The sequence below is a fragment of the Carcharodon carcharias genome, chromosome 9, assembly GCF_017639515.1.
Source record: "Carcharodon carcharias isolate sCarCar2 chromosome 9, sCarCar2.pri, whole genome shotgun sequence".
Taxonomy (NCBI): domain Eukaryota; kingdom Metazoa; phylum Chordata; class Chondrichthyes; order Lamniformes; family Lamnidae; genus Carcharodon; species Carcharodon carcharias.
Window position 1 is genome coordinate 102396834 of NC_054475.1, and position 27658 is coordinate 102424491.

Sequence of the window (27658 nt, forward strand, 5' to 3'; positions counted from 1 at the left end):
TGGAATACAGCACAGTACAGCTATCTGTGTTGGAAAATGTGACGTAGATTAAACCCTTTAAAATGAATGGACTGTTTTTTATAGGGTTAGATGTGAAGTTACATCTTTTCAAACGAGAAGTGCCATAATTTTAGTGGTGAAAGTTAACGGGTTTGCTTCTATATGGTGACATTTTGGGAGCTGGATTTTTTTGGAGGGTGGAGGCTTGATCGTGGTGAAGGGGGATCAAAAGTAGCCGCTTTGGTTTTAATTTGTTGAGAAGATGAGCTGTCAAACTGGCCTGATGCTCATCCCTATCTCAGTATAAGAGAATGCCTTTTTAAGACACATTAGTTGACGGACAAGCATTCCTTAGGATAAAGGTTCTGTGCTTTTTTGTTTTGGAATTTAAGCTTCCCAGCGTTCATCTCAGTGCTGCTAGGCTCCTGGGACTACCCGTAAGTATACTCCGCACAGTTTGAGACGGTGACAGACAGCTGCACCTCTACCAGTGTTCCAAGCCTGTGTTGGGCTGAGAAACTGTCGTTTGCAGCTAATTTTAAGTTAAATGAAAATCCGGTTTGTGAAACCTGCAAATTGGGCCTTGGAAGCCAGAAAACAAAACAAACAGATTTAAAAACTCTAAGGTTGAAACTTATCTAATGCTATTCCAGTTAAAACAAATAAGGTAGGCTCCGTTCAATTCGGATACAGTTCATATTCCAGAATATGAAACAAAGAATGGTTCATATTCATGTGTTAAAAGAACAATAAAATTGAAGTGAACTAATTTAAAGTTGTTTTTGGTGCACACTTTAGAATCGCGTGATTAATATTTCAGTAATAAATTACTTCTAATCGAGTAATTTATTGCCGAAACAGTGTTTCGAGATGAAAAGCAACACAAGCCAATCGGCAACTTCTTTGGACTAGTCGGCAAAGGGTTACACAATCCCTATTCAGAAAAAATAAAGCATACAACCCAGTTAACAAAGTTTATATAAAACAGTGAATAGGGATGTTGAAGAGATCGTTGTCCAAAACACGTGATAGTTTGAGTTTATTGGAACGCAACGTTTTGCTCTTTGGTGATACAGTCAGAAGAGTATAGATGAAAGTTTACTGTATTGTATAGGCGCTGTAAGAATGTTGGAGCGAATAAAACTCATGCCAAATCCTCTATGTGTTGGACAAGCAGTTCAGAAGCTTTCTTAACCTTGTGACCTCCCATTCAATGTGAGACCGAACTGTAGCCTCTCCTCTGTACCCTGATGTCATATGTTGGAAGATGATTCAGAAGGAAGGTTAGAAGCGAAGAAGGACTGTGAAATGTCTCTTACAACAGTCATTCAGACATCTGCAGAACCAAGTCATACTACTTGATGACGGCTCCGATTCACCACAACACCCCCCTGTCCGCAAACCGGATACAGACCCGTGAGACTTTACATTTCTGTAAATCACAAGCAGATTTATTGCAAGACTTGGATGCAATTAGCAGCCGATCTCCCCCGTTACGATAAGATTAAAACTCCAAAGATTTATTGAACAAAATGTTTCAAAATCAGTGTAAAAGAGAAAGCACTTTGCGAATTAGGCGAACACGAGTCCGAGTTTATGTCCCATTCAGATTGTGCTAACAGGTGGGAATCGTCACCATTACAAAGTAACAAGGCCTGCGAGGAGTCGAGGGAAGAGCATTACACCTCCTCCTCTCTCCCTCCCTCTCTCTAAGGTTACCTCGGTTTTAAAAACATCAGTAATGGCTTTGAATGGATCGAAAGTATTAATCAATTTTGTTTAGATGTCTGCCTGTTGCCCGAGCGCGTTCGAACACACTGTATAAATAGCACGCTATCTGCCCCTGATCATTCACTTTTTTTTCTTTTGATATAAATCTGCACGGCAGAACATGTTCAAATCTTAGCGGTGTTTCCCGAGCACAATCTCAGTTACAGTGCACGGAACAGTTTGGAGGTAGGTGTAAAACTTCATCTCCACAAAAAGGTCGCTTGCTCTGCCCGACACACATTCGGTTATTAAACAAGCTCCCTTTAAATAGTTGTCCGCCTTCCCCAATGGCCCATGACCGGATGCGGAGAAACCTTTGGGACGGCAAATGGCTTATTCAATTTCACGTGGATGACGCCACTTAGCCATTAGCTATAACCGGGCAAATCCCTGTTCAACTGAGGAGAGTGTGGACCCGGGATGGGACTGTGTGCGCGGGGCTTTTTCTTCTGTTTCCTTTCGCCAACACAGCTTCTGCATTCGTGCATCTGAGTCACTAGCAGAGCTGAGGGATTGGGGAAGGGTCTGTTTCTCTCTCTTTCCACCTCCTCACTGATCCCTGACAGCCCAGGACACGGCGCCCTTCACTCCAGGAGCTTGTCATTGATCGGACATAGTGGCTGCAGTTGAGGCAGAGCAGACAAGGTTACTGCTACAGTCTACCCAGTGGCATCGCTAAGGAACAGCTCCCATCTTCCGCGAGGTGAGCCACTATAGAATATGACCTGGTTTACTATATACATACCAGTGTGTATATCCAACCTATTCAATCATGTCTATTATGCACTTAACTTGTGCCAGACTGGAGTCGGATATCTCTACAGGGTTAACGCTCATTTCAAGCAATTGCAAAAATCTTTCCGATCATTGATCACTCATCCCTCAACACCAAGGGACTGCATTAAACTAGACCCGGTTGCAGCATACTGTTACTGGTGTGAAGGGAGGGGGTGGGGAGGAGGAGATAATATTTAATATCGATCAAACCCCGAGTAGCCTCATTTTAATGTAACTCTCCATGAGGAAACGGATCCAGCCACATCCATTAAAGAGTCTGTAAAGAGCCGAAAGGCAGTCGGTAAACTTCACTGGCAACCTGCGGGATAACATCCTCACGTGAATTTTATGGTAAATGTTTAACTCTTTAACTGGGGGATGGAGAAATACCATTTTCTTTCTTGAATAACATTTATTCATTGTCTACTCTTGTTGCAGCTGCATTTATATCTTTGTGTTTACAATATAATTTGAGATTAACCTTGTAGCCTTAATTTAAATGATGTTAATCCCACAACCGGGGTGGGGATGAATGAACAAGTTTTGTTAAGTGCTGCCCGAGTTGGGTGGGATTTGAGTTTTGGCAGGGGTTGTGTGGGGTGTGGGGTGGGGTTGAGCAAGGGGCTGGGGTCTCACTCTGCTCCATGTGGTTCCGTTAGTGGCGACTGGGGCCGTTGGTTTGCTCTGTGTGTGTGTGTGTGTGTGTATGTGAACGGCGGAGACTGATCAGTTCATGGCGCTGTCTAATGGCCCTGGTACAGTTTTTGACTTTTCCGCATGTAGTATCCATTTCAAGCCAGCTTGCTGTATCGGATTCAGCACATCCGGAATTGCAAACTCGCTGCCATTCAATAGCAATTGGAAGAAGAGTGCTGCTGCTCCGGGTCCCACCGCCCGCCGGTCACTATCAATGCTTCAGCCTGTCTCCCGAAGCAGACATCTCCAGTAATGAGAACAGAGAATGCTGGAGATACTCAGCAGGTCAGGAAGCATCTCCTGTATCTAGTATGGAAATGACCGCGATTTGTGGTTCCAGATTTCATCTCTCCTTGAAAATAGAGCAATTGGGTGGAATGCGCTGAGAATATCTCCTCTAGAGTAGTCAATCTTTCTTACTTTTCCAGCCTGACCTTGGTTCAGTTTTCATCATTCAGATTGTGCTCCAGAATATTACGAGTTTCGAATTATCGGGACTGACTCCTTTTTGACCTATACCGGTGGGTGGTTTTCTTTGAGCCGTGACCCTGGAGGCATATTTAGCGCCACCTCTGCTCCCTGCTCACTGCCTTGGAGTCGCCTCGGGTTGAAAGTGGGATTGGAGAAAGGACCCGGGGTCCAGGCACCGAGGGCGTGAATCGGCCACCCTTCAGTTATTCCAAAACCTGGGGGGCGGGGGGTGGGTGGTATTAGAAGGACATTTCACTTCTTTGCAAGATGAACTGAAAGAATCACTCATTTTTCAGATTTTAGCTGAAATTAAAGACCTTCATTCAGTGCCACCTTATTCACAGCACTGATTTGAGTGAATGTGAAAACTATTTCATGCCTGCCCCTTTGAGTGAGAATATTGTTCCCGATAAGCGCAGGTTTTAGTACCCGGACAGCTCCGTGCCATTTTGATGGTGCCAAGCTGATACCAGCCTTTCTTCATCTTTCTCAGCTCACACCTGACAATCTGATCCTCGTAAAGGTTAAACTCGGGATGCTGTGTGTGTGTGATAACCCGGGCTGACTCGGGATGTGCTGTGTGTGTGTGAACCCGGGCTGACTCGGGATGCTGTGTGTGTGATAACCCGGGCTGACTCGGGATGCTGTGTGTGTAATAACCCGGGCTGACTCGGGATGCTGTGTGTGTGATAACTGTTGGCGGGCACCAGGTTGAACCGCGGGTTTAAGCACTGGGACCTCCTGTTTCAAATGATTCCGTGTCCGGAGTGACGGTTCTCTCCTGGGGGACGGGGGTGGGGATGGTGGTGGCAGCGGCTGGCATCTCTCTGGGCAGGGCTGTTGGACACAGTATCTGAGGCTGCAGGATGATTGGATTGTGTGTTGCAGGCCAGTCTTCAGGCAATGCTTTCCCAAGCCCCCTTTCAATGTAGCAGAAGGGGGAGGGGGTGCTGGGTAGAGGGGCAGTCACGAAGGGGCTGGGGTATGGGCGGTATTGTGTGCGGGGTGGAGCACTCCCCCTGAAGGAGGTTCCAGTGTAATGGGTGGGTTGGTATCGCCCCACTATCTTACTGACCCCTGTCTGTCTGTCTCTCTCTGTCCTGTCTCCACGCCAGGTCTGACCAATGTGCACTCAGCCCGCGGACCTGCACCGATCACATTCAGATGGAGACTCCAGCGCCGCTCACTTCGCCTCTCTCTCTCCAACTGGCTCACGACAGGGGGCGGCAGCGGATTGATCCTGACCCCGGGGATATGCAGCAGGGACCGGTGCTCTCTATAGATCAGATCCGGGCAATCCGAGCCAACAACGACTATGTGGAGCGCCCCCTGATCATCAGGGCAAAGATCAGCACGGGCAGCCCGTCCAGCTCGGGGCAGAAATGGGAAAGGGCGGCCGAGCAGAGCCTGGCTGTGCTGGAACAGCGCCCCTCAGCTCAGCTTCATCAACAGGTCCAACAACACTTGAGCAGGTCAACCAGTACGGTCAGCTCAGCCTCCAGGAGCAGCAGCACCTCCGAGCAGAGACTGCTTGTCAGTTTGAGCTCGTCTCCTTCTGGCCAAGGGATTATCAGGGCGCAGCCCAAAGCTGACCTTAAAGGCGACTTGAACAAGCCGGCTGGCGCCGAGGACTGGAGCCAACACTCACTGCGCTGCGAGCAATGTGGAAAGTGCAAATGCAGCGAGTGCACGGCTCCCAGGACGCTGCCTTCCTGCTGGCTCTGTGACCAGAGGTGCCTTTGCTCTTTCCAGAGCGCCCTGGAGTATGGCACTTGCGTGTGCTGTGTGAAGGGCCTCTTCTATCATTGCTCCAGCGATGACGAGGACAACTGTGCGGACAACCCGTGCTCCTGCAGCCAAGGCCATTGCTGCGCCCGCTGGACCGCCATGGGCTTCATCTCCATCCTCTTGCCCTGCTTGTGGTGCTATCTGCCGGCGAAAGGATGCCTCCGAATCTGCCAGGGATGTTATGACGGTGTCAAGCGACCGGGCTGCAGGTGCAAAAACTCAAATACCGTGTGCAGGAAGTTTTCCAACACACCCTGTCCTAAAACCTTGGAGAAACCTTTATGACCAAGACACTCTTGTTAAATCCGTGACCAATGTTAACCCTGTGGATGTTCAGAAGGCACATTCTCCAAAGCTTCCTTAATTCCTTAGTGAGATTTCCAAGGGGAGATTACATTTCTTCTCACGCCGAGACCCCAGGACATGCACAAGATGATCTGACAGGTGGAGGGGGGGGGGGGGGGGTGGTGCGGTGCGTGATGGGGTAGTGTGGTTGCTAAACTCTCAGTTGGATATTTGAATAGAGCGGTTTCCTAAACACCAGACGACTAGGTCCATATCTTGAAGTTTGAGCGTTTAGAATCTCCCCGGGGGAAAGGGACCATGCTCCATGTTAAGCACCTTTTTGTGGGTTCTTCCTGAGTTCATTACAGTTAGTTCCCTGTTGCTCACAAACTCATGTAATTCCTATTGTGAAGGATGTCGTATGATATCCTCACCCCCTCACCGGTCTGAACGATGACTATCTGCACACAACGTGCTTTCTTCACTTGAGGCCCTGGGGCTTGGAGGCTATTTCTCTCTCTCTCTCCCCTCTTTCTCTCCCCCACCCCGCCTCACCACCACCTCCATGCCCACCATAACTCCCAGTGCAGGGACTTCGGAACAGCCATTGGCAGATGGTGTGTCCAGAGTGAGCCGCTCAGCTTATGGGAAAACCATGCAAATTGTCTTCACTATCGACGCATTAAATATTTATTGCTTGGCTTAGAAATGTGATATGGCCCACTGGAAATATATTCTTGTTCTCAATCACCAACACCGTTGTTATTTACATATTCGCATAGTTCAGTTGTAGAGAAAAAATTGAAACCGTTTTGATTCTTTGGTTCCTGGATTCTGAGGGCGATGGTTTTTGAAAGGTCGGGGGCAGTGTTGGTGTGATTTATCCTGCTGCTCGCCTGTGAGCACCTAAAGCTGATCCGTCTTCGCCTCTCCCTCTCGGATTAATGGTCATTACATTGGGGTTGAAAGCGAAGTTCATATTTATTGGAAGCTGGGCACTCGGTATGTTTGCATGTAGAGGATCGGCAATGGGTGTGGGGCGGGGGGAGTACTGAAAGAGGTCACCTTCACCTATTCGAAAGTATTCGGCTGACATTGTTATTGGTGCGTTGAAATGCATAGTTGCACGATGCCAATACGGTGGTGAGAATGCCGTACCCTCCGCCTCCCTCCTGGAACAAGTGTTCTTCAGTCGAGGGAACCCGTGCGAAAAAGCTTCACTCCACTTCTGCCCTGATATGCAGTTCGTGCCACAATGGCATTGCCCACTTTGAATCGTGCCATTCGTCATGTCCTGCCAAACGCTGGTATTGTCACTGCCCTCTCAATGGCAGCGGTATCTTTGATGTATCACGCTTTGCCTTGACTTTCGCTTTCAAACTGGCAGAGGCGGGCAAGTGAGTCTTTGGTGACTACGTTATTTTAGTATCCTCAGGGGCAACAGAGTCACCATAATGCCGTATTTTAACAGAATTACTACAATTGGCTTCATTTAGCCATAACCACCCACTCACCGTAAAACTTTGGAATGACCGTTACACCCTATTCATTGTAAAAGATTATCAATTATACCCGCAATCCATTCTGAAGTTCAGCTATAAAATCCTTGTTGCACTCCACTCATAAAGTTGTACTCATGATAAAGCTCGGTTTACAGATATTCTTAGTGAACCTCGTTCCGTATAACTCCCAAGCTGTAACAGTATATTACAGGACAACTGGACCTTGATTTGTCGAGGTTTTTTCTAAAAGATTCATTGTACCCACCCTGCAAAATAAGAGATTGACTCTTGAGCAGTGCTCTGCCGAGGTTGGAGCGTTTCAGGGGAGGTATTCCATGTTTAGCTTCATTTGGTGCCTAATTCTACAATTAGTGAAAGTTTTGTGCTTTCAAATAAACTGAGGTGACGGCAGCAGCAGGATTGTATTCATTAATTACATAGCCATGGCCTTCTGCCGGTTACTCATATGCATCAGCGTAATTTCATTGTCACTTTCCTTGCAAAGGACTCTTAATATTTTTTTAAAATGTAGCGTGCCGCTGTGTAGACTCGCTTCCTCCTGAGAACAAGGTGCTGAGTTCATGTTTCAGGGCTGTTTATCAATCGGAACTACCTGACACTGCAAAACTTTGTACGACTAAGTGCATGTAAGCTGCAGGAATGTGAAAAGACATTGCTGTACAGTGTCCTGAATGGCCCTTCCTTCCCTCACCATTGCGTGCTACAGAAGGGAGCCCTGATGTCCAAGATCCACAGGCGGATGGCACACGGACAATGGGAGCGGTTTGCAGGAAGGGAAATCGTGTCAGAATAGTTTGTGTGGAGTTTTGGAATCGCTATCGTAGCCAAGTGGAGATTTGCTCATTGGGGCTATGGTTGTAGTTGAACACGTATGTGATTCTTCACAACTGGTTAATGCAGACAGGCCATTAAATAAAGCAAACGACCAAATCTTTTCAGATGTCCCAAGGGATGAACCGTCCTTTACAGTGTGAAGTCTGTGATAAGAACAGTAGGGGTAGATTTAAATCCCAACCTACTCTCCGTGGAGGATCTTTAATCAAAACGGTTTCAATAATTATGTATTTGTATTTTTAAGCATGAACATTCTTGGAACAAATTCTGTCCTTTATGAAAAACTGAAACTGTAGTAATTCATAACACAAACTGGCCCATACTGAGTACAGTAGCCAGAGGGGCAGCTTTCTTTCAGTAGTGTCTTATGATTACATCGTGGATGGGAGGTCATGGTTTTCCTAGAAGTTGTTTGGCAGCCTGTAAAGCGAGGAGACGAACTGTTGTTTCTAATGGTCTGTGTTCCACATAGCGCAATGAAGTGGATTCAGCCTTCTCCCCGTCTTTCTCTAACAATCATTACATGAAATGAGGATTGAAATCGGTTTGAATAAGCCATACAGATTCTGCGTGAGGATCCTGGAAGAGAACACCTTTTTGAACTATAATGCAGTGACACTTTATTACCTGGATGTGTGGAGTAGATGTCGGATCATCAGTTCAGCCGGACCTTGATGCAGTATGAGGACGAAATACTGGGACGTTTTTGTTGAGATCTGACCAGACATTACGTTCACGGGCATTTTCTTGCTTTCTTTGGGCTGTGAACATAGCAAGAGCCTGCCTCCTTATTAGAGTTACTTTGATATATTTTTGTATATACGACATTAATACTGTGAATGGTGCCATATGAAGGAAGGACTCCAGTTATTGGTACATTGTACATTCAGGTGAATGTCCGACTCCGTCTCCTGCTAACATCAGGCTGTATTATTACCCTATATACAAATTCCAATTATTGCATTGCTTAGGTACAATTGGCATCCTGTATATCAATCACAAAAGTTACTGATTCTTTTTCTATTTTTGCCAATATGTTGATTAGTCTAAATATTTATTTGAAGTTTTATTTTATAAGATATTTATTTAAACACAACACCCTTTAGAGATGGAAACTGTACAGAACTTGCTGCAAAACTGTAAGGGTGGCACTACAGAGCTGAATAAAGTATAAAATAGAAATATATTAATTTTGAAAATAAATTGTTTTGTTGGTTTTATTCTCTGGTCTGCAGCAAAAGGAAAAATTTGGTCTTCCAACTTAATCTAAGATTGCTTGCCTTCCTTTGGCAAACTGTAGTGTCAGTGATTGGAAAATACCATGAAATTTATTTATTTATATAAAATAAATACTGCAGATGCTGGAAATCCGAAATGAAAACAGAAAATGCTGGAAAAAATTCAGCAGGCCTGACAGCATCTGTGCAGAGAGAAACAGAGTTAACGTTTTGATTCCAATATGACTCTTCTCCCCAACTGGCATGAACTACCATGACTTTTTTCCCTGTTTCAAAACTGATCTTTTAATATCATGGTGTCCAGGGAGATGCAGTGTAGAGTCCCAGAGCTGGTGCACAGATGAAAACTGTAAAGCAGGCATGGCTGATGCCCTTTACTCACTTCTTACAGCAACTGGTTGCAATAATGAGGGAGATCAAATTGCACTAGAAGAAGAAAGGGTGTTCTTACTAGGTAGGTTGATGAATAAGCTGGCCAGTTATTAAAGTTTGTTGGGGGAGCTAGTGGGGTTCTGGGGCAGCATGACGGTGAATGTCAAGACCACATGTACCATGACTTGCACCAAAAGTGGTGAGCCTTCCACTTGAACTAAGCAGTTCTGGTGATGATGGTGCTCTCAATTTTAAATTTGAGGCAGTAATGAAGGGAACAAAATATTAGGATGGTGAGTAATTTGCATGTGATGGTATTCCTATGATTTCACTGACCTCATTCTTTTCACTGGTGGAGGTTGTGGGCTGTGGGGCACTGTTAAAGTTGGCATATTTGATTATTGCAGTACGCCCTGTAGGTAATACATATAGGTGCCACTGGTGGAGGAGGTCAACATGGAGTCCAGTATCAAGGCAATGACCATGTCATGATTCAATTTGGCAATATCTGTAACTAAATAGCCATTTCAGAAGTTAACTTCTGGACCTGTTCAGTTTGCTTTTTGGGAGGAATTTTTTTTGTTGAATATATTTTGTGTGGGGGGCATCAAATGAAAGTGGAATTTCTTTTAGTGCACATCAGTTTCCAGGTCCTAACACTTAGCTGCACCTCAGCATCAGCTCTCTGTACCCTCCACTGAAATAACTGTTAACATGTTTGTCCCACATTCAGTAGAGGTGAGCAGAAATTTCCTCTAATTAAATATTGGGAAGACTGAAGCCATTGGCTTTGGTCCCCCTTACAAACTTTACTCCCTGGCCACCAACTCTGTCCCTCTTCCTGACAATTGTCTGAGGCTGAATTGGACTGTTTGCAACCTTGGTGTCATATTTGGCCCAGTGATACATGAGCTTCCAGCCATATGCATAACTAAGACTATCTATTTTCATCTCTGTAATGTCACCTAACTCCACCCCTGCCTCAGCTCACCTGCTTCTGAAACCCTCATGCACTCCTTTGTTACCTCTAGGATTTGATTATTCTAATGAACTCCTGGCTGGCTGCCTACATTCTAGCCTCTGTAAATTTGAGGTCATCCAAAACTACTGCCTATGTCCTAACTATCACCAAATCCCATAAACCCATCATGCTTGTGCTCACTGACCTACATTGGCTCCTGGTTAAGCAACGTCTCTATTTTAAAATTGTGGCCCTTGTTTTCAAATCCCTTCATGGCCTCATCCCTCCTCTTTATCTCTGTAATCTCCTCCACCTCCCAAACCTCTGAGATCTTTGTGCTCCTCTAATTGTGGTCTCTTGAACATCCCCAAATTTAATTGTTCTACCATTGATGGCTGTGCCTTTAGCTACCAAGCCCCTAAACCGTGGAATTCCCTCCCTAAATCTTTGTGATGCTCTACGTCTCTATCCACCTTTAAGAAACTCCTTAAAATGACCAAGCCTTTGGTCATCTGCCTTAATGCATATATCATTCAGTGACTCAGTGTCACATTTTGTTTTGTAATGCCTTGTGAAGTGCCTTGGATTATTTTGCTATGTTAAAGGTGCTTTAAATACAAATTGTTGTGCTTTGAGTCTAGTACTAATGTTAAGGACTCTCACATCTGACACGAGAACATGTACTGTTTTTATAATAATACTTTTTTTGGCTGGATTTTACAAGTTCTTGGCAAGAAGCATTTATGCTGCTGAAGTGATGTCCTCTTCCTGGTGATAAAACTGTACATATACACACTTTTTTCATACCAATCTGCCATCAGGGATGGTGGACCTAGGAAATGCCTAATGCTGAATCACTGGTTGATTTTTCAATTAAGATTAAAATGGCACTAACATAAAAGTGGCTTTAGATCCACAGTAAAGCTCCCTCTTCATTGCTCTGACAATGTGTTCTGAACTCTCTCGTTCAGCAGAGATCTTGTTATCACATGAACTCATTTATTTGGAATTGATAGTGCCAATTTATCTCACCAGTAGTTTTATGTTATGGACTTGAGATCTGAGAATGAGCTGAAAAAGGCTCAAAACTCCTGAAATCCTACTTTAATGGGAGCTATTTAGGAAAGGATGTTGTCACAGTGAGGTCCTGCATTAGTTTGTTTGATCATTCATCAGATTTTGATTTCTTGATCTTATCCAGAGGTTATTTAACATTGTAAATGACATCTCTTCCCAATTCTTATAGTAACCAGAAGTACTACCATGCCCCTCCTAGCAACTGGGTTAACCGCAGGGTCAGCACTGGGCTGATGACTTGTTGCCAATTAGAAGGAGGCAGTGGGTTTTCCTCAGGAAGTTTCATTTAATTAGTGTTTTCCTAATATTTCTTGGATAAATGAACATATAGCTGCCCAATCAGGTAGCATTCGAGCAAGCATGAATTTACTTTGAAACAATATCCGCCTTCATTTGTCTAAAATCCCCGATTATTGCAGGCCTATATTAAGTAGGTGTTAAATGTACAGGAAAAGAACTTGATCTCAAATTTTTAATACAACGAACCAACTAAGTATGTTGCTAGCACATATGAACTCTCAGATAAAGTCTTTGGCCCAGGAGTAAGGTATCCACAGAGATATAATTCAGTGTCTGGAGCTCAATTGCAGTTCTCTTGTCAAATTGTAACAGTAACTCCAAGGCACCAGATATGAACTTGGAACTGACCTCAACCAAGCACTCAGCCTGTTGGCAAGGAAGAAGATGGACCATATCAATGTAACTTTAACTCTGAATGGCCTACAAAACAATTGGTGTCAGAAATTGAGGATTGAGGGAATCTTGCCTTGATTTTTTTCTCATTTCCTACATTGATATACAGGAACCACTGTAAATGGTTGGGAAGATGATACCTTTCTGACTAAGTAGGCTTTTGTTACACCATTGGTCAAGTGGAGCGAAAGGTTTCTGGGGATTTGTGTCATTTTGGAGCAGGTGAGGGGTACGTAGAAACAGTAAGGCAGGAAAAATAGCTCTGTTAGATTTCTCCAAGCTACTGAACAAACGTATTTGCACAATAAAGTTGTCAGTGAAAAAGCAGCCTGTGTAGGCAACTGTTCACTTCTCAGAGGGAGCAGATGGAGGATCGGATCTTGTCCTAAACTGTGCCCTTATTTCAAAGATAAAGCAAGGGGAGTTTTAAGTTCCAAATTCCGTGTAACTTTCCATCATTCCCCTTAATCTTTTCCCTTATTCTCCTGAAGACTGAGATTCAAGGTTGGGTAAGGCTCCATGGATGCTAGCAGTGCAGTAATAAATAGCCACTTGGTAGTACAGAACTCTTGAGTAATGCTGGCAAAAGAGACATGCTGTCAAAACTTTTCACCTTGCACTCAGGGCAGATTCACAAGAATACCAATTGTAAAGGGAACAACAATTTATACTGCATGAGAAGAGAATGATGATTAGTTGGCAAGTGCAGTCTGGTAGAGGCCTTGCCATGGAGAATGCACCAGGGAACAGTTAACTGCCAAGCTCTTGTTTAAATTCAAAACAGGCAGGTTGACTCTGGGCAAAGCATTGCACAGGGCATTGAACTAGGGAATGTCCACCCCCAATGCTTTTACTTAGCTGAAAAAAGCCTAATGTGTGGACATGCTCCTTCTGTCTGCAAAGGACAGAGCTGTTTATGGAAGTTTTCTTTTAGCATAGGCAAACTGACACCAAATTGTAGCAAGCATTTGACACCCTGGTTGAGATAACCTAACTCAGCATAGAAAGTGAATCAAGCCTTAACAATTCCATATCGCTGAATACCACACATACAACTGTTTGCTGCACTAGCAGGGTGTTTAATTTATAGTCTGAACCTTTTGATTGCACTTGATCATCTCACATATCCTTCTGGACCTCACCTCCCAAATCATTTCACCTCTTCCCTCCCTGCCTTGAAGAATATTCATGAAGAAAATGAAATGTTTGAGTATGCCTTTGGTTATATCTTTAACTTTTCTAACACTTCTTCAGTGTCTTCCTTTCTTATTTATAAAGTGCTCTGAGATATTTGTTATGCAGGAATGCCATATAAAGCTGTAAACCACATAAGCCAAAAATAGTAACCAGTACCAGCTGTGTAACCATTGTTATTTTACATGTAAACCATCTGAAGCCTTTGATTAGATTCCAGCCAATAATCCACCCTTGGTTATCTACTGTTTTGTACAATATCGATCCCCCATGGTGGTGCTCATAGTGAATTAGAGGCTGCACTGTTTTATTTCATATAACATTCAACATATTAGGCTGATTGAGTTACAATATTTGAACAAGTCAAATAGCATTTTTATTGTACAACACTGTTGGATTGTTATTGGTAATTATAGGCATGAAATCCATTACCACATCCACATTTGCACTAACATTTTAAATAGTGGTCCTGAAAGTTCATTCAAAGCTAATTTCATCTTTTTTTTAATGCCCAGGATACATGGAAGAATTTTTCATCCATTTCTTCAACCGAGGGTTCCTCTCTGCTATGGTTGACAGGATCCTCTACTGTGTCTGCTCCATTTCCAGCACTTCTGCTCCTACTAGAACCAAGATAGGGTTCTCCTTCTCCTCATCATCCACCTGATCTGTCTCCACATTCAATGGATCATCCTCAACCATTTTTAGCACCTCCAACATGATGCCACCACTAAGCACATTTTCCCCCCTCCCCAACTGAAATGCCTCTCAGCAGTCTGACGGCAACATTTGCTCTGCAGCACCTGGCCACTCTTCAGTCACCCCAACACTCCACCCCTTGAACACAGTGATGCAACATCTGCCATTTCACCTTCTCCCTTTCCACTTTCGAAGGTCCCAAATACTCTTACCAGGTGACAAAGCGATTTACTTGTACTTCTTTCAATTCTGTGTACTGTATTTGTTGCTGATGCAGTCTCCTCTTCATTGGGGAGATCAAATACAGATTGGGTGATCAGTTTGAAGAACACCTCCATTTAGAGTGTAAGTGTGGCTCTGAATTTCTGATCACTTTTAATTCTCTGCCCCACATCCTTTCTGATCTCTGCTCTTGGCCTCCTTCACTGTTTGAATAGAGCTCAATGCAAACTCAAGGCACAGCACCTCACCTTTTGATTAGGCACTGTGGGGTCTTTGTACTGAACGTTATGTTTAACAATGTAAGATTTTAACCATTGCTTTCATTTTTTCAGACTGAAAATATTGGTAATGATTCTGTTATTGTCATTTACCCCTGCTCTAGATGCATCTTTTGTTCCTTTACTTGTCTCACTATCATCCCCTTTTGCCTTGCACCATCATCCATTTTGTCATCTAATCTTTCCCACCTTTCCTTTTGTTCTTTCCTCCCCACACCCAACCCATACTTTCTGCCTTTGTATTTATTAAAAACTTGGTAAATCTCTAACTTTTTCAAATTCTGATGAAAGATCATCAACCTGAAATGTTCGTTCTGTTTCTCTCTCCAGTCTGTCCTGTTGAGTGTTTTCAGTCCTTTCTGCCATTTCCTACTTTGCTTTTATACAGAGGAAGATCATAAGGAAGAGGTTCCAGGTTTCTGATAGGTAGGTATTTTGTATCACTGGGAAATGCAGGGTGCACTATGTGGTTTGATAGTGTTGGAAGATTAGTTCTTAGGTCTGGAAGCATTGGAAGACTTGTTAGGTCTGACAAATGTATGGTTATTGAGGTTCGGAAAGACTGAAGGGTGGGTTCATGGTTACTAATATTGATTCTGGAACTAGAGAGAATGGAATGTCATGGTCTGGCAGTGATGGGATAGGAATTCTGGTGGTGTTGGAAGGGTGGCTCTGTGGTGCGATCCTGGTATGTGGAAATATTGGGAGGAGGTCCTGGATGTTGTACTTTGCGGATACTGGAATCTGGGAGTGTTAGGAGCAGAGGTTATGAGGTTTGGGATGATTGAGGAGGTGCGATGGTATGGGAGTGCTGACAGGTGGTATTGTCTACTTTGAGATGTTTAGGAAAGTAGCACTAGGATCCAATGCGAATAGTAGTATGATTTCAATATGTGAGAAAACTGGGAAGGGGAGCCCTGCGGTCCAGAAGATGGATAAGAAGAGTCCTGGCATATGTGGACACTAGAAAGGGACTGGCAGGCTATGGAAGTGTTGATGACGGAGGGTCCAATATTCTGGAAGTATTTGGTGGCGGCAATGGAGTCAGCGCATTGGATAGGAGAATCCATGCATCTGAGAGTAGAATTCTAGGGTGTGTGGGTATCAGGGTGCTCTTTAAATGGGTTAGTAATTCATGAGAGTACTGAGGTCTTTAAGTAATGGCAGGAGTTAATGAGATCTGGGTGCTTTTGAGAGAGACTCTTAAGTGTGAAGATTCAGGTATCCCAGGAATGAGGAGCAAGAAGAGATTTGTGGAGAGCACTAATGTAGGGGATCAGGATTTGGTAGCCTTGGATTATGGTTGGGGTCTGGTAGTGTTAAGGGAGGGGCCAGGCAGGACTGGGATGGAAGATGGCTGTAGGAGAATGTGATATTACGTTCTCTAGCCCTTTTTGAGGTTTTCCTCCATGCCACCTCTAGCATTGCTCTACTTGTTCAACCTCTCTCCATTACTGGCATTGAAATGAGTCATAGAAATGGGCCAAATCATGGTGTAACTGATTCCTACATCAAACTCTCATATATTATGAGAGACTTCAGGAACTTAACTGGCAAAGACACCTAGTGGCAAAAGCCTCCAATGAAATTGTGACAGTTGACAAAGCAAAATTAAGTGGGAAATGTTAACAGAGTAGTTTACAATGGGAAATGCTGACAGAAAAGCTGACAAGAACCATGCCAAGTAGGAGTAAGATTTGTTGACAATATTATATAGATCTATGAACCATCTGAAAACCTTAATTAACTTGCAGCCTGTAAATCACTATTCAGTACAGGATGCCCACAGTTAACATCACAACAACACAAGAACAAAAGAAATAGGAACAGGAGTAGACCACATGGTCCGCCAAGCCTGCTCCGCAATTCAATACGATCATGGCTGATCTTGGGTTTCAACTTCACTTTCCTGCCTTCTCTCCATATCCTTTAATTCCCTGAGAGACCAAAAATCTGTCTATCCCTGCCTTAAATATATTCAATGATGGTGCATCCACAATCCTCTGGGGTAGAGAATTCCAAAGATTCACAACATTTTGAGTGAAGTAATTTCTCCTTATCGTAATCCTAAGTGATTGGCCCCTTATCCTGAGACCGTACACAGTGTTTTAGATTCCCTGACCAGCAGAAACAATCTCTCAGCATCCACCCTATCAAGCCCCTTCAGAGTTTTATAGGTTTCAGGGAGATCACCTCTCATTCTTCTGAAGTCCAGAGAATGTAAGGTCAAGTTACTTATCCTCTCATCATATGGTAACCCCCTCATCTGAGGGACCAATCTAGTGAACCTTCGCTATACTGCCTTCAGAGCAAGTATATCATTTTTAAATGTGGAGACCAAAACTGCACCAGATATGGTCTCACCAAAACCCTGCATAATCGTAGCAAGACTTCAGTATTCTTATATTGCAACCCCCTTGCAATAAGGCTGACATGTTATTTGGCTTCCTAATTGCTTGCTGTACCTGAATGCTAACTTTCTGCGTTACTTGTAGGAGCACACCCAAGTCTTCTTGAACATCAAAACTTAGAAGTTGCACATCTTTTAAAAAATATTCTTCTTTTCTATTCTTATGACCAAAGTTAATAACTTCACACTTCCCTGCAATATACTCCATCTGCCATCTTGTTTGCCCACTCACTTAATCTGTCTATATCTCTTTGCAGTCTTTCCATGTTACATTCCCATCTAGTTTTGTATCATCAGCAAACTTAGTTACGTAACTCTCTGCCTCTTCATCTAGGCCATTTAATATATTTTGTAAATAGCTGAGGCTTCAGCAATGATCCTTGCGGCACTCCATTATTCACTGCATTAGGGTTAGGGTTAGACTGCCAAATTGAAAATGCTCCATTTATGCCCACTCTCTGTTTCCTGTCTGTTAACAAATCCTCTATCCATGCTAATATATTACCCCCAACTCCATAAGCCCTTCTCTTGCCCATTCACCTTTTATGTGGCATCTTAACAAAGGTCTTTTGGAAATCCAGGTATACTATATCTATCTCTTTATTTACCCTACCAGTTACATCCTCAAAAAAACTCTAATAAGTTTGCCAAGCAGGATTTCTCTTTCATAAAACCATGTTGACTTGCTCTGATTGTGCAAAGCTATAACAGTGAATTGTTAAGATTTCCTTAACAATAGATTCCAGCATTTTCCCAATGACTGATGTTGGACTAACTGGCCTGGAGTTCACTGCTTTCTCTCTCCATCCTTTCTTGAAAAGTAGTGTAACTTTTCCCAACTTCCTATCTAATGGAACCATTCCCGAATCTATGCAATTTTGGAAAATCATAGCTAGCTCATGCAGTGTCTCTGCAGCTATCTCTTTTAGAACCCCCTGATGAGGACTGAGCTAGCAATTGAGTTAAGTGGAGCTCTTGCCTCCTCTCTCTCTCCATAACTTGCAAGCTTCGAGCCCTGCCTGCTGTTGTTGAATCTCTTTCCATGTGCAGCAGACAGAGATTTTAAAGAAATAACTCAATTCCACAGCTGTGTCTCCAGGAGAACAACCCACCCAGTCATCTATATCATTAAACTGGAAGCATCAAGACCATCGAATTCAGCTGGAAGCAGCCGAGTCACCAAACTGTGAACTGTATACTCTTTTATCTTTTTTTAGTGGACACTAATTTGGCCAATCTTTCCTCCCCTACTCTGCAATCTATATTTGTGTGTGTAGACTTCAAGTGTGTGTGCAGAAGTCAGAGTGTAATTTATTACTTTACTGAGACCTGTTTAAATGGAATAAAACTAATCTCTTTCTTTCTTAAACTCAAGAAAACTTGGTCAATTGTTTTCTTTTATGATCACAGTGCATCAACAGTTAAGTACACATTGAATTGGCAAGTGCAACCTTTTTTAAACAACCTGTTGCGGTGAAACAAGGAGAGGGAAAAGAGAGGAGCCATTCGACCCCTTTTTATCTTTCGGTAACAACACACTCACTCACTCACTCACTCACTCTTCCAGGATTGAATCACCTCTTGGTTATTGGATTAAGATTGTCTAATGTTATAGATAAACAGTCAGTCACTGATAGATAAGCTTACTGGAGTTTTGTATTTCAGTAGAATCCCATTTTGAGCTGAAGTGGCATGGAATACTTTGGTCACTATCCATAACAACATTCTTAGGTACCTTCAAAATCAGCATGTTCCTGATTTTGCTGTACGTCAGACCAAGGTAATTCTTTCTCCTCTATAGTTACGGTGGAGTAGGATAAGAGAGTAAAAATATGTTTCAGGCTTGGAGAATTTTGTTTGATCATTTATTTGCTGGTTTACATGTACTTGTTTCATTGCTAAAGAACATTGAATGGCACATTTTTAACAAAACAATTTTTACCCCTTGGATGTTAACTACCGGAGTCAAGAGACCTGGGCTGCTGCATCATGAATGCCTGCCAAGGATATCACTTTATTGATTGTCGTTGCCGAGATCATCTTCACAGCAGTGCAGAGAAGCATTGAGCTTGCTAAGCGAGGCATATTATTCAACAGGAAGGAAGCAGCCAGCATTGTTATTGTCTGTTAACCAGGCAATATACAATCACACATTCATAGGGGGAGAAAAAAAAGCAAAAAAAAACTTCATTCAGGAGGCCAGGGGCTAGTTAGACTTCTGAGAGGTTACCAGAGGCTGAAGCTTTATGCAGATTGTACCTTAACACAGTTCTGAGGCAAACTTCAACTTCGAACCAATTAGTTCTCTTTGTAGTTCTTCAATGAAAAAAGGTTAATTGAATCTGCATGACCTAGAAAAAAAACCCTGTTATCTTTCAGAGGAACTTAGAAAAGCAAAAGGAAAAACACCATTTATAAATTTAGGTACTCAATGTGAACTGTACTGAATACTGCACAACAAAAACAAAAATACCTGGAAAAACTCAGCAGGTCTGGCAGCATCTGCGGAGAGGAACACAGTTAACGTTTCGAGTCCGAATGACCCTTCAACAGAACTAAGTAAAAATAGAAGAGAGGTGAAATATAAGCTAGTTTGGGGGGGGGGGGGGGGGGGGGGGGGGGGGGGGGTGGGGGGGGACAAGTAGAGCTGGATAGAGGGCCAGTGATAGGTGGAGATAACCAAAAGATGTCACAGACAAAAGGACAAAGAGGTGTTGAAGGTGGTGATATTATCTGGGGAATGTGCTAAATAAGGGTAGAAAGCAAGACAAGCAAGGTACAGATAGCCCTGGTGGGGTGGGGTGAAGGAATCAGAAAAGGCTAAAAGGTAGAGATAAAACAATGGATACATTTAAAAATAATGGAAGTAGGTGGGAAAAGAAAAATCTATATAAATTATTAGAAAAAAGGGGGGGGGGTGGAATCAGAAAGGGGGTGGGGATGGAGGAGAGAGTTCATGATCTAAAATTGTTGAACTCAATATTCAGTCCGGAAGGCTGTAAAGTACCTAGTCGGAAGATGAGGTGCTGTTCCTCCAGCTTGCATTGAGTTTCACTGGAACAATGCAGCAAGCCGAGGACGGACATGTGGGCATGAGAGCAGGGTGGAGTGTTAAAATGGCAAGCGACATGGAGGTCTGGGTAATGCTTGCGGACAGACCGAAGGTGTTCTGCAAAGCGGTCACCCAGTCTGCGTTTGGTCTCTCCAATGTAGAGGAAACCGCATTGGGAGCAACAAATGCAATAGACTAAATTGAGGGAAGAGCAAGTTAAATGCTGCTTCACTTGAAAGGAGTGTTTGGGCCCTTGGATGGTGAGGAGAGGGGAAGTAAAGGGGCAGGTGTTGCACCTTCTGCGGTTGCATGGGAAGGTGCCGTGGGAGGGGGTTGAGGTGTAGGGGGAGATGGAGGAGTGGACCAGGGTGTCCCAGAGGGAATGATCCCTATGGAATGCCGCTGATGGTGGGGGGTGAAGGGAAGATGTGTTTGGTGGTGGCATCATGCTGGAGTTGGCGGAAATGGTGGAGGATGATCCTTTGAATGCGGAGGCTGGGTTGGGGTGATAAATGAGGACAAAGGGGACCCTATCATGTTTCTGGGAGGGAGAAGAAGGTGTGAGGGCGGATGCGCGGGAGATGGGCTGGACACAGTTAAGGGCCCTGTCAACCACCGTGGGTGGAAAACCTCGGTTAAGGAAGAAGGAGGACATGTCAGAGGAACTGTTTTTGAAAGTGGCATCATCAGAATAGATGCAACGGAGGTAAAGGAACTGAGAGAATGGGATGGAGTCCTTACTGGAAGCGGGGTGTGAGGAGCTGTAGTCGAGGTATCTGTGGGAGTTGGTAGGCTTGTAATGGATATTGGTGGACACTCTATCAGCAGAAATTGAGACAGAGAGGTCAAGGAAGGGAAGGGAAGTGTCAGAGATGGACCACGTGAAAATGATGGAGGGGTGGAAATTGGAAGCAAAATTAATAAATTTTTCCAGGTCCAGACGAGAGCATGAAGCAGCACCGAAGTAATCATCGATGTACCGGAGAAGGAGTTGTGGGAAGGGGCCAGAGTAGGACTGGAACAAGGAATGTTCCACATACCCCATAAAGAGACAGGCATAGCTGGGGCCCATGCGGGTACCCATAGCCACACCTTTTATTTGGAGGAATTGAGAGGAGTCTGTACTTTCAGATACAAACAGCTTGCAGGTTACAGTGGAATCATACTGCCAAGGTAATTCCACAGTGACAACTGAAATTTAATGTGATGTCTTCCAGGATATATAGGATTTCACTTTACAGCACATTTGAAATTAATCTGTAATTCCAGTTTAAAAATTATATTTCATGGCAAGTTTTTTTTGGTGTTTTAGTTTCTAATCAGGTTTTTATTATTTGATCCTTTCCCTCCCTGCCCCTTCTTGCCTGACACCCCTTACTTTCAGCTGTTCATTTCTCTTACACCTCTCTCTGCATGTCCCTTAAAGCAAGGAAACTTGCCCATGAAATTACCTTCCAGATCCGATTGTAGGGGTGGTCGGCTTCCCGACTGCCCCCGCCCGCCCCTGCTGAGCCCGCATGCCAAAGGCAAAATTCTGCCCATAAGTGCATTAGAAACAGTTCAGAGAAAGTTTACTCGGTGAATACCAGAAATGGGCAGGTTGTCTTATGAGGAAGGTTGGATAGGTTAGACTTGTATCTGCTAGAGTTTAGAAGGACAAGAGGTGACTTGTTTGAAACCTTTAAGATCCTGAGGGGTCTTGAGAGGGTGGATGTGGTGAGGATGTTTCCTCTTGTGGGAGAATCTAGAAATAGGGGTCACAGTTTAAAAACAAGGCTTCATTCATTTAAGACAGAGATGAGGAGAATTCTTTTCTCTCAGAGGGTCGTGAGTCTTTGGAACTCTCTTCCTCAAAAGGCTGTGGAAGCAAAATCTTTGAATATTTTTAAGGCAGAGCTAGATAAATCCTTGATTAACGAGAGGGTGAAAGGTTATCAGGGATAGGTGGGAGGTTACAATCAGATCAGCCATGATCTTATTGAATGGCTGAGCAGGCTTGAGGGGCCGAGTAGCCTACTCTTGGCTCCATGGTCAGATGTTCATATGTTGCTACAGCACCTAAGACTCCTTGGGGAGCTGGTTGGCTCAGTTGGCCAGTGTGGATCAGATTGGTGCAAACAGCATGGGGTTCAACCCTCATTTTTGCTGGGGTAGATTCATGACCTGACTTACCCTGCTTGTGATGGAGATTGCGGTGAAGTGATGGAATGCATGGTTGGCTATGGGAATTTTTTTTTAATTGCCAAGATGTTGAGTTCCTTAAGAATTCTGACTTTTGTTGAAGAACTGCATATTTCATTTTCCTTCCATTCCTTTCAAAGTTAGGCCCTTTTATTGCTTTTGCAATGTAGGATTTTCATTGTCATTGCTTCATACTGTTATGGGGTAGGTTTCAGAGATTTGAACTGAAATCCAAATTATTGGAGCACAAATGGAATATAAGTCAGAGAAAGTCATAATCAAACTGCAGGGTATTACATAGACAGAGTACGTAGTTGGAAATTGGGAATACGGTGCAGAGGGGCAAAGAGGTGTTCCTTTATCTACTATTTTTCAGCCTCACCAGTAGCTGGTGAGTTTTCTTCCTTTGTGTCCTAGCAAGGTGAGTGCAACTTCCTATTACTTTATCTGTGTAAATTATTACTCTGACTGCACCTTTAATATAGCATCCAGTTCTGGTCATAAGGGAGACATTTCAGGGGTGGAGGCAATACAGAGAATAGCCAGGAGACCAATCCTTAGTGCTAAATGTTATGAGAAAGGACAGGAAGGGGATGGAGTAAGGGGACACACAGAGAGGAGACTATGCTGGAGTGAAACATAGACAGAGTATGTAGTTGGAAATTGGGTTCACGTGGGAATTCAGTGCAGAGGGGCAAAGAGGTGTTCCTTTATCTACTATTTTTCAGCCTCCAGTAGCTGGTGAATTTTCTTCCTTTGTCTCCAAGCTAGATGAGTGCAACTTCCTATTACTTTATCTGTGTAAATTATTAACTAATTGACTAATTAAATAAAGAAGATTGTACAGAAATGGCAGGGCAGGAAGTGTGCCCTGACTGCAGCATGTGGGAATCTGTGGAATGTGCTGCAACCTTGAACAACCATACCTAAAGTTAGTGTCTACAGCTTAGGGAACTTCGGTTCAGAGTTGCTGAGATGGAGTTTGAGTCGCAGACATTGTGGGGCATCGCGGTGGGGGGGGTGGGGGGGGGGGTGGTGGGGGGTGGGGCGGGGGGGGTGGTGGTGGGGGGGGTGGAGAAGAGTTAACTGGACATTTTGTTTCAGGGGGCAGTCATAACCCTTAGGTTAGGCAGAACTTTAGAGTTGGTCAGTGGTCAAGGATGGGAGGTTGTTACTGCAAGTCAGGCAGATCTGGGAATCAGCGTGTAGTGATGGAGGAGCCTCAGCTCCTGACTTTGTCCAGCAGGTATGAAGTGCTTGCTATCTGTGTGGATGAGGAGAAGGACTGGAAAGGTGGATGAGCGAATTGACCATGGCACAGTGGTGAACAATGAATTCAAGTGGTGGGAGCGAAGAGGAATGTGGTATAGGAGACAGTATAGTCAGGGGGAATATGTACTGTTCCCTGCAGCTGTGACCAGGAGCTCTGAAGGTTGTGTTGCCTGCCTGGTGCCAGGATTAAGAACATCTCCTTGAGGCTGGAGAGGAACTTGAAGTGGGAGGGGGAGGATCCAGTTGTCATGGTCCATATGAGAATCCACAACATAGGTAGAACCAGGAATGATGTTCTGCTAAGAGGATTTGAGGAGTTAAGGTCCAAATTAAAATGCAGAACATGAAAGGTAATCATCATTGGATTGTCACCTGAGCCATGCACCAATTGGCATAAGGTCAAACAGACTAGAGAAATAAAATGAAAATTGATATTCAAAGAGTGTTGTGGGAAGAAGGGGAACTGGCATCAGGAGTCAGAGAAGAGTGAGTTATCCTGTTGGGGTGGGCTCCACTTGGACTAGGCTGGGACCAGTGTCCTGGCAAATTGTATAACTAAGGCTGTAGACAGGACTTTAAACTAATTAGGGGGAGGTAGGGAGGTTTATTTGAAAGGCCGAGGCATCAGTACAGTGTAGCAAGGCGGGTAAGGACAAGTAGAGTGGGATAGGACAGTCAAAGAGTTTAACAAAAATTGTACATTGACAAATAAGGTCATTGTAGAGAATAGAGGTAAAAAATGAAATTAAATGTTCCTTATCTGAAAGCACAAAGCATCTACAAAAAGATGGATGAACTAGTGGGACAAAAAGAGATAAAGGATTTAGATATAATCACCATTACAGAGACATGGGGCAGAACTTTATGGCCCCATCACAGCAGGGCCAAGGCAGGGGCCATAAAATGCGGCCACTCAAAAGTCCATTGACTTAGGCAGGGCTGTAAAATCCCATTGGCATAAAATTTCACCCATGGTTACAAGGTGATCAACGTTGGGAAATAAATATTCCAGGGCAAACAATATTTCAGAAAGGCAGACAGAATTGCAAAGGAGGAGGGGTGACCCTAATAGTAATTGATGACGCAAGGCCTTTAGTGAGAAAGGATCTGGCCTCAGAAGATGATGAAGTAGATTCAGTAAGGGTGGAAATTAGAAATAACAAGTGTCAGAACACATTGGTGGGAGTTGTTTATAGGCCCCCTAACAGTAGTTATACCACTGGGCAGAGTATTAAACACAAAATTGTTGTAGCTTCCAACAAATGAAAGATAATAGTTGGTGGGGGACTTTAATCTTCATATAGACTGGGACAATCAAATTGGCAAGAGTGGTCTAGAAGATGAGTTTGTAAAATATTTTCATGACAGTTTCTTGGCGCAATACATTGCGGAACCAACTAGGGATAAACCTATCTTAGATCCAATATTGTGGAACAAAGCAGGGTTAATTAGTAATGTTGTAGCAAAAGATCCACTGGGCAATAGTGATCATAATACCATTGAATTCCATGTTGAGTTTGAAAGTGAAAACTCCAATCACAAAAAAGAATTGCAAACTTAAACAAAGCCAATTAAATAGATATGAGGGGAGAATTGGCTAAAGTTAATTTGGTAAACAGGCAACAAGTAATGAACGTAAATAAATTGTGGGAAAGATTTAAAGAAACAATTCAAAATGTTTCAACAAAGTTCCATTCCATTGAAAAATAAAAACTCGGCAAGAAAAGCCCATTTGTGGCTCATTTAAGAAATGAAGAATAATATTAGATTCAAAGAAGAGGCTTATAATGTTGTAAAAAGCAGGAGCAAACCTAAGGATTGGAAGTGTTTTAGGAACCAGAAGATGTCCACCATAAAGTTGATAAAAAGGGGAAAAAAATATGAGAATAAACCAGCCAGAAATATAAAAACTGATTGTAAGAGTTTTTATAAGTTGTTCCGAGGGTTTGCTTCTTTAAAAAAAAAGTTACAATTGCTAACTTTTTCTTCTGGATGGATTAAAAAAAGCTGTAATTCTATTAAGACAATGGAGGACTGCCAGCCAGCCACAATATACAATTTGCACACTACCTAAGTGGCAAAACTTCCTGGGGAGCTTGAAAGACCCCATCTGCTGTTGGCTTTCACACTATTCTAAAACTCTTCAAAGGTTTTTTAGATGAGACGTCAAGTTGTACAATTACGCATTTTATAAAACAATGATTACAGCAGACATGGTAATCAAATTCCTCTGGAATATACAGCCAGTCAGTGTTTATCAAGTCAGAGAGATCAGTTGGGAGATCAGAAGGCTGTATTGAAAGGCTGTAAAGAAACTCTCTCTCTAAAGCATAGTGCATGGATTTGCAAGGTAACCATTCTGTGAAGAGAAATTCACTGCAAGCTGAGATATTTTGGGAATAAAAAGTAGTCCTGAATTTCACGCTTGGTGTGTGCTCCAAGTGGGCTGGCCCAGAAGCGGACGTATAATCCGTTGATGGGGGAGCTCACATTTCCAATGTGATTTCATGCTGGGTGGCCAATTAAGGGTCGCCCAACATGAAACACGTCTGCTCAAACATTGGAAGGGCAGGGCAGGGGCAGGACCCTGTCAGGTGCCGGGTCCAATGGTGACCCAGTAGTGGATTTAAAAGCAGCAGAGGCAGCTGCCTGAAGGCTGTCAGGGGACACTTTGTAGCTTTGGAGTTGTTTGATGAAACATTTTTTTTTGAGCTGCAATGGCATCTGCACTTGCTAGGCATGCCAGGCTGGAGGGCAAGTCCTATCAGCACTCAGCCTCCCCCGGTTCTTGGATGAGTGCCTGGAATCCTCGTGGAGGAGATCAGTGCCAGGCGTGAAATCCTCAACCCCAGGGGTGACAAGATGAGGGCACCGCACCTGACCAAGAAAGCATGGGCAGAGGTGGCAGCCCTGGCCAGCAGCCATGATGTTGTGCAGCGCAGATGGGTGCAGAGCTACAAAAGGTTCAATGACCTGTTGCTCTTGGCAAAGGTGAGAACCAAGTTGGCATGGATCTATGTGGGGAATGTTAATGACTAGCCATCCTCCCATGGTGCTCAGGGGTGTAAGAGTCCGAGTGCCAACTGTCACTGACATCGGCATTGGCCAAAGCAGTGAACTCTGGCTGCTTGGCCTGATTACTTTGTGGGTTGAGCGCCATGGCTTGGGTGTGCCCTGCAAGGTGTTCCTCAGGTGGGGTGGCCAGGCTGCAATGTCCTGTCAGGACAGCAGTAGCCATAACAACATCGTGAGGTCACGGATGGGTGGAGGCCCCACAAACATGTTCATATTGATGAAGTACGAGATGGAGCCTCAGAGATGGCTGCCAGCAACCAGCTTGATCCACTGGTTGTGGAGAGGCAGGGGTCTCTGACAAAGGTTTGTATGCAGTGCACAGATGCGAGAATGTCGGAGTGAATAAAAATTGTTGTGCTGACGCATCTGTAATGGAAACCTCAAACCTGACCCGAGTCCCCATTATTCATTGAAAGACGTTAGCGCCATGATGCAGATCTCCATTGTCTCACCAGCCGGCCTAGCATGCACAGTGACATGGTAATGAATAATACTGATGACATGTCATTTCTCTCCCCTAGAATTGCCAACCAGCCAACAAGTGCAGGACCCTGATGAATGACCCTTGACGTTGGAGGACCAGTGGCCATCAGATGCAACTGCGTCACACCCCCTCTCTGCAAAGGCACCAACACAGATACCAGAACCTTGGTGGGCATTAGATCATCGGCTACAATGTTGGTACACAGTGGGGAGAGCATGGCACACTGGCATGAGGAGGAGGCGGAGGCAGAGAGTATTCATGGCACTGGCAGTTGGAGGACTACTGGAGACCAGGACCATGCTGAGC

At 43.9% G+C, this 27658-nt stretch overlaps 1 protein-coding gene across 5 annotated transcripts; it reads left to right on the forward strand.

Moving 5' to 3' along the window:
• On the forward strand, nt 1–27658 carry LOC121282128 (protein sprouty homolog 2). 5 transcript variants are annotated; one of them, XM_041195622.1, is made up of 2 exons: nt 1–437; nt 4830–5940. In XM_041195622.1, exon 2 carries the CDS (start codon nt 4879–4881, stop codon nt 5785–5787), a length of 909 nt encoding a protein of 302 aa, XP_041051556.1. In that variant the 5' UTR covers nt 1–437; nt 4830–4878; the 3' UTR covers nt 5788–5940. The 5 variants fall into 5 exon arrangements, 4 of the variants coding, with proteins under 4 accessions (XP_041051556.1, XP_041051554.1, XP_041051555.1 ...); XR_005943996.1 differs by lacking the exons at nt 1–437; nt 4830–5940 and adding exons at nt 1613–2473; nt 27390–27658; XM_041195620.1 differs by lacking the exon at nt 1–437 and adding an exon at nt 1642–2473.